The 10,185-nt window shown below is 32.0% G+C and overlaps 1 protein-coding gene across 7 annotated transcripts in view; it reads right to left on the bottom strand.

The window, feature by feature from the left end:
• Positions 1 to 943: 943 nt before the first annotated feature.
• Positions 944 to 10,185, bottom strand: part of LOC149076142 (cell adhesion molecule Dscam1-like) — a 600,278-nt gene continuing 591,036 nt past the window's right edge. For 2 of the 7 annotated variants that reach the window (XM_089243683.1, XM_089243685.1), the window contains exons 8-18: positions 9,866 to 10,162; positions 9,550 to 9,735; positions 6,955 to 7,050; positions 5,963 to 5,974; positions 4,720 to 4,811; positions 3,783 to 3,966; positions 3,534 to 3,677; positions 3,377 to 3,407; positions 3,049 to 3,206; positions 2,695 to 2,898; positions 1,204 to 1,509 (exon numbers count right to left, since the gene is read on the bottom strand). In XM_089243683.1, the coding sequence (XP_089099809.1) occupies positions 1,340 to 1,509; positions 2,695 to 2,898; positions 3,049 to 3,206; positions 3,377 to 3,407; positions 3,534 to 3,677; positions 3,783 to 3,966; positions 4,720 to 4,811; positions 5,963 to 5,974; positions 6,955 to 7,050; positions 9,550 to 9,735; positions 9,866 to 10,162 (1,574 nt within the window). In that variant the 3' untranslated portion in view covers positions 1,204 to 1,339. Of the gene's footprint in view, positions 1,510 to 2,694; positions 2,899 to 3,048; positions 3,207 to 3,376; positions 3,408 to 3,533; positions 3,678 to 3,782; positions 3,967 to 4,719; positions 4,812 to 5,962; positions 5,975 to 6,954; positions 7,051 to 9,549; positions 9,736 to 9,865; positions 10,163 to 10,185 lie in introns of all 7 variants that reach the window. The other 5 variants (XM_089243689.1, XM_089243690.1, XM_089243687.1 and 2 more) reach the window with 3 other exon arrangements.

Raw genomic sequence — 10,185 nt, 5'->3', positions numbered from 1 at the left:
TTCTGTTCATTAAATTAATGATGTGATATGAACTGGTACTGATTTCATAAAATGCCATTTAAATCAATGATTTCCACGATGGTTACTGATTACCAACTTATTTGAGAACAAAAATAAATATATTTACATTGAGAAATTGAATTTAATCACGTTATTGAATATTTTATTCATCAGTGAGATTCATATTGCATTTTAAAACAACGATGATAAGTAATAAATTCATTTATAGATGACATAATTTTTAAATGTGAATGTTTTGACTAGATGTCATGTTTGCGTCTGTAAATTATTATGCATTTAAGTTACATATGTAAATTCACAACAATTTGAAAATCATTGGCTTAAACAGCAGGCACATCATAGTGAAAAATCATTCTAATTATATTCTCCAGTTTTTGAAACTACTGAATTTTTTTCTCACTCAAAATATGAAAAATGTATGTGCTCTATGTGATAATAATAATGAAGGCAAAATTGTGTTTCAGATATGATAGGAATAAGTAAGTTATTGCTTTGCGAACATTGATATATACATGTAGTATGTATATGCATGTTTTATAGTACACTAGAGAGCTTTAAAAAAACATGGCAGTCTTTTTTTTAGATGCAGCTTTAACACACTTTTCTTGTATTTCTTTTCACGGAACCAACTTGCTTTTTGAAAAATCTGACACACAAACACACAAAACAAAAATCATTAAAACCATTAAAACAGTGTACAGCTCCAGGTACATAAGGCGATGAAGAAATGCATCTTCAGTTCAATAATATAATTATTTCACAAGTCATAGTGTTTTTTTTTAATTCCATTTTGTGCTTCTTGAGAGTCAAACAATATGTACATTATTTCGTCCATCATAAATATTTACAAAAACTCTGAAGAGACGCACAAGAACACAGTATCATGATCCAGCACAGCTGGATTAGTTCATATATTTTTTTTGGTCTTGAAAACGCATATGCTTGTGTGTGCCAACATGTGAGACTTTGGAAACTGGCACATGGAATGGTGCAGAGTAATACGTTCGCTTAAAATCTAATGCATAGCACACATTGTTTCCTTTCTTCTCTATAAATGCACTTCATATGTATCGGGTTCATCAATATATTTCAATTTTGCAGGATGAAAATCTTGCTGAGATCTGGAATCGGAATGTCTTATGTAAATCTCACAAGACACGTTTCTCTCTAGAGATAATATGTATATGTGTGTATGAAACTACATACATATAATATATATCTCTATGTATATATTTTATTTATTTTCTGTCTTCAGCTGATCACGCTGAACTTATCACATATGACATTTGGTCCATAGCAACTGACCAGTTGTGGCACATCAGACAATAATTTCTCGTATCACTCTCCTAGACCTGGAATTCGGAGTCGAATATCCACTTTCTAACGTTTCATCAAAAGATAATGAGACATTTTGAGTTTTTTCTTCATCTCCTGCAAGGGCGTATCTATCTGGAACACCACTCACATTTACGTCATAGTAAGGAGAATCTGAAAAATGAAACAAACAATTAGCAGGGGTTTTTGTTTTTTAACTTTAAATTCATATCACAGCTGAAATATAAAATACTTCATGATGTTTATTTTTCAGCACAAAAATTCAAACTGAAGTTCTATGACATAAAACTTGCCCCAACAGTCTAAAAACATTGGAGGTCATGATTTAGATCGAATATAGTATTCAGATAATACAAATCTCATTGGACTCAATGCAAATGATTCACATGCCCATGCGAAAATTAGGCCAGCCTCTGAGAACTGGTGTGCAGTATTTTTATAACTCCGTCTAAGCGACATTGTTGAGATACTTCACCTCCTTAACAGCCTCTTATTCTAGCATTGACAAGCCTAGATATTTTGTAAAATATCTCATTTATTTCTCAATAACAACACTTTTTTCTGTTTCCCTTAGTTTGAACCTGCTGAAAATTGGATGAAATTCTCATTAATTAAAAATATATCACATTTTGAAGAAGGATGCAGTAATTTCTGCTGTGCCGCTCAAAGGGTTAAGAAATAGCATTGCTTTTTGACCGCATATATTGACTTATATGAATGATCTCATGTGAAATGATCTTATATTGGAGATTCTACCTAATAATAATGAAAGTTATAAGAAACTTGTGTGATGAAAATATTTTTATCTTTACTGAAGGCTCATATTACCATATTAAAATATTTTTTTGTAATTAAGGAAAACATTACATATAACTGGAACACACACGGTTTTTTTACCATCATTTGAGGAGCGCTGTCAGTAATCTGTCCAGACTCTTTTTAGAGAGGGTCCTGTCTTTGTGAAAGTGATTCATAAGCAAAAAGAGTGAAACTATCTAGCTAATTATGTGCAAAAGAAATGAAATTTCAAATGTATTGCTTCATTAATTTCTGTTTTGTGAAGGGTCTGTTTTTCAGATTTAGGATTTCGTGAAGGGTCCACAAATTTGACCAAAGTTTTTACTGGACAGGCCTCCTGACTGTACTGCTCTTTTCTTTTCAAATGTTAAAACAACAAATTCAAATAAAATCAAATTCAGTGTGATGTATAAATGTAGGTTTTTAATAAAAAAAATTTTAAGTAAAAATCATGTTTATGAACTTAAAACTAAAGTATGTTGCAATAGTTATAAATCTATATCTGGATTTATCGTAATTAATATATAAATTGTTTCATACACTCACGGAGGTGTTCTTGGTTTTTCATGTTCATCATTTCTTCTGTAAGTGGGTAGTCATCTATGTAGTACCCATTTGGTAACCTTGAATCATAAGGTTGATAAGAACCTTCCCCAGTCATATCTTCACTAGCTTTGAGCCATGGTTCTGTGTGATCCAAGGCACTTCCAGGACTTGGCTGAACCTCAGGAGTAAAAATCATCCCTGGACAAAATAAAATTGGCATTTACAAAGTTATGTCTCTGAAATGTTTCGTATAAATCACTGTCATTTTTTTAAACGCCTAATCTATTTCTATAAAATTTTGAATGATGCATTCATTGATATGAGGAAAATAAATAAGAGTATACTAACCAGCACTGGGATGACCAGCAGTAGGAATGTGACCATTTATTGCTGATGTATTTGTAGTGTAGATTCCAGGTTTGCTTATGTCATCCACAGTACCATCAAGACCCTTGTTGACCACTCCATCAGGGTAATATGGTGGAGTCACTGCTTTTGGTCTAGGGCTGTAAGAAAAATGGAACAAAACCTATTATGAAGATGACAAAACTCTTTCTTAAATTCAATCTAAACAACAACTGGTCAGCTGTGTTCAATAATATTGTTAAAGACCAATAATTTTTAGTTAATATAATAGTAAATTGATAGTTTTTATCTGATATAAAATGCAACTTACCTGGTTGATTCCATTTCATAATCTTTCTTTTCTGAAAAAACAGAAATTGGAGATGGTGAATACTTAGGAAAATATATTTCAGCAAATTTTAAGAGAATTAGTGATAGTAGCATAAATCATTTCAAATAATATTCATATTCCATAATTAGAAGTTTACCTTTTGGGGTTGTTCTTCTCTTCCAGCAGCAGCAGATAACCATAATCATAAGCGACAAGAAAACTGCACCAGCTATAGCTACTATCACGATCAAATGCTCGGTAAGGAGAGCTGTCCTCGATTCTTTGTTGTTTGGAAGAGCCTCTGTACAAAAACATGAGAAACAATATGTTTATAAAAAGTTTGAATTTCTACTATTATTTAAATTACAGAGCATGAATTCAAAGGTTTTCGTGTCGCATAACCCACCATCAACTGTATTAGCAAGTCTTGGATCACCACACCATGAGTCATTGCTTTCAAGGCATAGCCTGACCCTGACAAATGTGAACCCTTCCGTTGGTGGTCTTAGTTGCACTTTCTCGATTGGCCTTATAACTTGCACTATTGTCTGCAAGATCCAAGCTTCCATTCTCGGTGTGCGAGCCTCAATCTAAGATTTAAAAAATAAATAAATAAGTAAATATAAATAAATAAATGTATATATATTGGTTACATATATATTGGTATGCAGTGGTAGAAATATTCCAAGAGTTTCGGAACACATCCTCAGCATTGACGTGGGTAATTAAAAAAAAAGTATAATCATTCACAGAAGACACAATAAGGTGGTCGGGAAAAAAATGATGGGGTAGAAAAATAAAGGAAAATCAATAAAAAATAAATAATATTGGAAAAAAGTCTATAAAAACATGGTCATCATATCCTAAATATAGCAACAAAAATAAAATAATAAAATACATTGCCCATAAAAATATGGTTGTCAGTAAGAAGGCAGAATCGTTTTTTGTTTTTTGTTTTTAATTTCAGCTATTGGAATTCAGATTATAATCTAAAATTCAAGTCTAAATTTAATCACCATCATCACACTTCACAAATATTAAGGTTTATTCTAGGTCTATGTAGCACACACATATACAAGTTTTTATTTTGAAAAAAAAAATTAATGAGAAACATAAAAAAATTACACATGAAGCAAAGAGACATAAATAACATGTTTCCACATGCTGCAAAATTATAGATAACAAGGTTTCTGAAGGTTTAAATATTAATTCTTAACCGCAAAAACAGTTGCAAATCCTTGAATTCACGTAATGATGAGGAAATTCACATCAAACATACATTCTTTACCATCCACACATCCATCATTACAATAAATCATAGAAAAATGAAATTTTGACTGTACCTTTGCGAGAAGTTTTAAGGCAGTGAGTTCGACATGGAAGGTTAAATATCCAGTATCTTTATCAAACTGAGCTTTAGATGGCCTTGGCATATCTATCATGTGAAGAAAAAAAAACAGTTCAGTTGATGAACTACAAATTAAAATTTTTTAGATAAACTATGAAATGGTAGTGAAGTAATGAATAATAATAATGTGTGCGTGTGTGTGTGTGGTGAAGTAATAATGATTTCTTTTTTTTGTTAAGCAATTAACTGTGTGTGCATGTGTGTTTGAATATTATTATAAATGACAATATTCTGTGATAATGTATGTGTTCCTTGATTATTTCAACTTATCAATAATTTTGATTACATATATCATAATTATTATATAATTTCAATCAAAATTCGGAAATTTTACTGACTGGTTTGAAAATATTACTTAATGGCGGATTCAGATGATGAGATGACTTTAAAAACTACATATACTCTTGGAGAATAAAAAAAATATTATGGTTCCAAATAATTATATTCCCAGATCTTAATTGTGATTCAAAAACTATAAAAGATAATTTTCCTCTCTCTATCTCTGTCATATGTTATACTAAAGTTTGCAGCTTTTAATGGTTGGTTTATTTCACCTTGCTGCTTAAATATTTCAATAACAATTTGTAAATCATATATTCCCCTAAAACAGCACCTTCACATTTTTATATATTTTATAAATGTTGTATGCATTTTAAAAAGTTATTGGTACAGATTGCAATCTCTGATACTCATTGTATAACTATAGAGTCTTAGCATTTAATATGAGATTTAAATTCAGAATCAAATTGTCATTGAATATTAAATAAGTGTTCCACACATCATAAACATAGAAACAAAAATTTCAGCATACAGAAATCATACATTTATGTATTCCTACATCTAATAATAGCAAGCAAGAACAAGGAAACAGCTGATATGAAAAAAAAAGAATTATTTTGACGCAATTAATAGATACAATGTTCATATGCGCATAACAGCCAAGATTCCACAAGGTAACAGCAGAGGGTAATTGTTGAGGGATTTTGAGCCAGAAATTTCTATTTCCAAACTAAATTAGATCCAGATCTAAGGAAAGAGCCCCCAAGAATAATACATAATACCAAATAAAGAAGAGAAAAAAATCCAAGCAGAAAGTGTGCAGAAAAAGAGGAGAAGGACTGAAGCAGTGTGCATAAATTTATTTTATTTTATTTTTTCTAAAATAAAGTATTGCTTACCTTTGAGATTCACTGCAATAAAAAGAAAAAAACGAAAATTTAAATTACAAACAAAGTAGTTTAGAAACTCAATGAATATTATTATTCTCTTTTTCTTATTTATGAAATAAATTCATCAGTGCAACTATTTATGTTCTAATGTGAATGGTGATTGAAATAACATAACACAGAAGAGAAAAAAAAATATCTTTCTATTCTTAATGTGATATTGAACATAACTGGTGCTGCGATACCGTCCATTGCATGAATTTTGTTGCATTTACAAGGAATAAATTCAGTATCACGTGATACACATGTAGTTGACTTTTCTTACTGAGTTTCTTGTTACTATATAATTCTATAGCAAAAAGGTGCATGAAGTTTTCAAAATCAAAATAATTTAACGTAATATTCAAGGAGAAAAAATATACCAGCTGTTTCCTTTATAAGTAAACACCAAGTAACTTTTATTATAAAAGAATTTATCTGTTTGTTGGTTTTATTTTCAGAAAAAAAAATTATGAAAAGAAAAAATGTTATTAAGTTATTCATGCAATGTGTTCATGCAAAGCAAATCTATCAAAGAAAAATAAATTTTTTTCTTTTTTTACAATTTGTTGTTTTTTTTAAAATATTTTCATCTTATTAATGTCATTGGAAAAAGTCAATTGAATTTAAGATCTGTGTTCTTTTGCTTAAATACAACTGGTCATGAAATGAGTTTTCCGAATGAAAGTTGAAGGCAAATATGATTAACATATTAGTACATAAATGTGGCAAGTCTTAAAAGAAAAATCACAAACTATTCATGCAGACAGACAGTTGTGTAAAAGAAAGTGTTGTCATAATTCATTATTTTGGATTTCTATCGATTAGTATAAAAGTTTTTTTTTTTTACTTTGCAGATTAGTATAGTGATGCAACGTTAATTGGAAAATGGTTATTAGAATATGTGTTATAATGAGACATACGCTCAATATTTTAAGCATGAGAAAATGGTTAAAAATATTTACCCTTTGTAGTTACAGAGATTTCTTCAGAATATGGGCTGTAACCTCTAGGATTCAGAGCAAGAACTTTGAAGTGATATTCTGTGTTTGCTGATAAACCTAATTTATGTAAGACACAATAAAATGTGATTCATCATTTTATACATCTAATGCAAATGTAATGAACATTAGTTTTAAGATATGGATGGATGGATTTTGAATTTTTTGGCGCAAGGACCAATTTGGCCAAACTGCGCCAGAACATGACACAAAAATAAGAAAAATGTCCTTTTGTCGTGTCAAAAAACTAAAACATATAAAAAGGAAAACAAACGTAAAACAATGACATGAATTGTAAAACTATAATTTGTTATAAAAACCAATGGCTTTGATGAATTTAAAAATGCGAGATGCATCGCTATTGTCATTTAAAATGTCATGAAGTGAAAGATGACTTTGACCAAAAGCGGTCGTAAAATGATGACGATGATGTGAACAAGTAAAAGCATGAGCAATGGTCAATGGACTTTGACAATGTGGGCACTGTGGCCGACTCTCTAGTAATAACAAATATGATTGTGTGAGGCGACTGTGTCCTATGCGTAACCGGGCAAGCAGAACTTTCTCCTTTCGGTTAGTTCTGCAACTCGAACGCCAATGGCCAAGTGTGGGCTTGATGGCATGCAGTTTATTATTTACTTGATTGTTCCAGTGCTCCTGCCAGCGGCGATGCATCACTTCCCGGAGGATTGAGAAGTGGTCACTGGCAGGTACCAAAAGGCTATTATCAATGTTGGTTGTTGTTCGAGCTGCAGTGTCTGCCTTTTCGTTGCCCGGTATTCCTACATGACCTGGTACCCAGTAAAATTTTACTGCAGTACCATGATGAGTGAGGTAATGTAGTTCGTGAAAAATGGCATGGATGAATGGATGAGTGTGAAAAGTGAAGGAACACAGTGCTTGCAATGCGCTGAGAGAGTCGCTATAGATGATGCATCGTCGGTGGCGTTTGCGTCGTATATGACGTAGAGCCTGAAGGATTGCGTACAGTTCTGCCGAATAAATAGAGAATGTGTGGTGAAGTTTGAAAGATGTCTCCTCACAGCAGATGTAGGCACAACCGACATGCCCAGGGCTCTTGGAGCCGTCGGTATATATGGGGAAGTACCTGTTGTACCTACCCCTGTGCCTGAAGAAAATCTGTCGATATATGACATCTGCTGTGGTGGCTCTAGGGTATAATGATAATGAAAGAGAGACATCTGGCAGAGACTGCTCCCATGGTGCCAGTTGCCAAGCAACTGGGGCCACACGACTGATGTCTAATTCTAGTTCTTCCACAAGTGCCCTCATACGAAGACCGTAAGATGAAACACATGAAGGGCGAGCAGCAAAAAGTCTATGAAATGACGGAATGAAAATGACATTATGAAGTGGATGACCTGGTAAAGATTTCATTTTAATATAATATTTCAAAGAAAGCTGTTGGCGTCTTGTTGTAATAGATGGCTCGTTGCATTCGACATACAGACTCTCCATAGGGGAAGTCCGGAAAGCTCCAGAACAAATGCGGAGAGCAAGATGATGAACTGGATCGAGCACACTCAGATAACTCCGAGGTGCTGACCCGTATACAATGGAACCGTAGTCGAGCTTTGATCTTATTAGAGCTTTATATAAGTTTTAAGATATGAAATCAAAATTAGTTATTTAAATTTTTTAAATAAATATTGAAAATGTAAAAACATTTTTTTTTTCAGATCTTTTTCACATCATTATGGTTAACATAAACTGAAATTCACTTTTAGTTCGTGTTAATCATGAATGTTTACTGTATAAATAAAATTAATCATAACTACTAACATCATATAATAATCCATTGCTTGATTTGGTTTGTATTACCCAAAGCAGTTGAAGAATATCTTTATTGAGCTTTGGTGTTAACTGTAGAGCATTGGTTATATAAATTTTGTTTTATAAAATATTAAAATAATATAATTTTATAAAATATTAAAATAATATAATTTTATAAAATATTAAAATAATATAATTTTATAAAATATTAAAATAATATAATTTTATAAAATATTAAAATAATATAATTTTATAAAATATTAAAATAATATAATTTTATAAAATATTAAAATATTTAAAAAATATTTTTCTTTATGTTTCATTTTCTTAATTTGTCTCTCATATCATTTCACAATTTTAGCAAATAAAGGTATTTGTTGATATTTCACTTTTAAATTCACTATTAAATCATTTAGTTTTTTCTTATGGTTAAAAGGTAGTGATCACTAATCATGAGTACGTAACGGTCAAGGCCGACCGTCTCTGCAAATATAAGTGACGCCCTAGACTGGGTCTCGTGGCCAGTGAAGTGAAGTTCGAGAGTTTTTCAAACCAGGAAGAAGCGGTCATGGCGTTCCTGCTGTGTGTTGTATTGTACGCGCTGTTTCCTCCACGGTGTAATTTGTATTTTTTTTTTTTTGAATAAATTACTTCTCCATTAGCTGCGCCTACAAGTATTTATATTTTGTAATTTTAACATGTTATTTAAGAGAAAATCTAACACACAATTTAAATATTTCATAAATACAAAAATTTATATCTTACCTATAATCTGGCATAAGTTCTGTGAGCGACAAGATTCGTTCATTTGCTGTCCCATGTGCAAGTTTGTGTGAGTGACTAAGAATTCGGTGTTTGCAAATCCCCCGTTGAACCCTTCTTGCCACCTGAGCGTTATCTTGTCCGAACTCACTTCAATGAGTTCTAAACTTGTTGGCTTTTCTGGAGGACCTAGAGTCGGAAAAGTATTGCCGAATTAGTGCATTAGCTACTCAAAGTACGTACGGAAAATATATATTTACAGTTGAATCAACATTAAATTATCGAATTGTTTTCTTAATGTGAAATCACTCTCCCTTACCTTTCTTTACTAATCGGATGATGGTCTTCTTATCATCTCCAACTTGATTCGATGCTTTGCACGTATACTCTCCGTAATCCTCTTCCTTAACATCTCGGATCGACAGCACTCCGGCGTAGATATCTTCCCCTAAGTCAGTGATGTTGGTTCCGTAATTTCCATATTCGTCTAATATCCTGCCTTTGGTGAACCATTCGAATGTCGGACTGGGATATGCTTGCATCTTGCATTGCAGAACTGCCGTTTCGCCGACATCGAATGCGACTCGGTTGTATGTATGGCGAACAACTGGGGAATCTGTTGTAGAAATCGAACAGCTT

This window comes from Pholcus phalangioides, unplaced genomic scaffold, assembly GCF_987345545.1.
Source record: "Pholcus phalangioides strain wild (caught in Gottingen) unplaced genomic scaffold, Ppha-v1.0 ptg000015l_1, whole genome shotgun sequence".
NCBI lineage: Eukaryota > Metazoa > Arthropoda > Arachnida > Araneae > Pholcidae > Pholcus > Pholcus phalangioides.
This window is presented reverse-complemented; position numbering and strand designations above follow the sequence as displayed.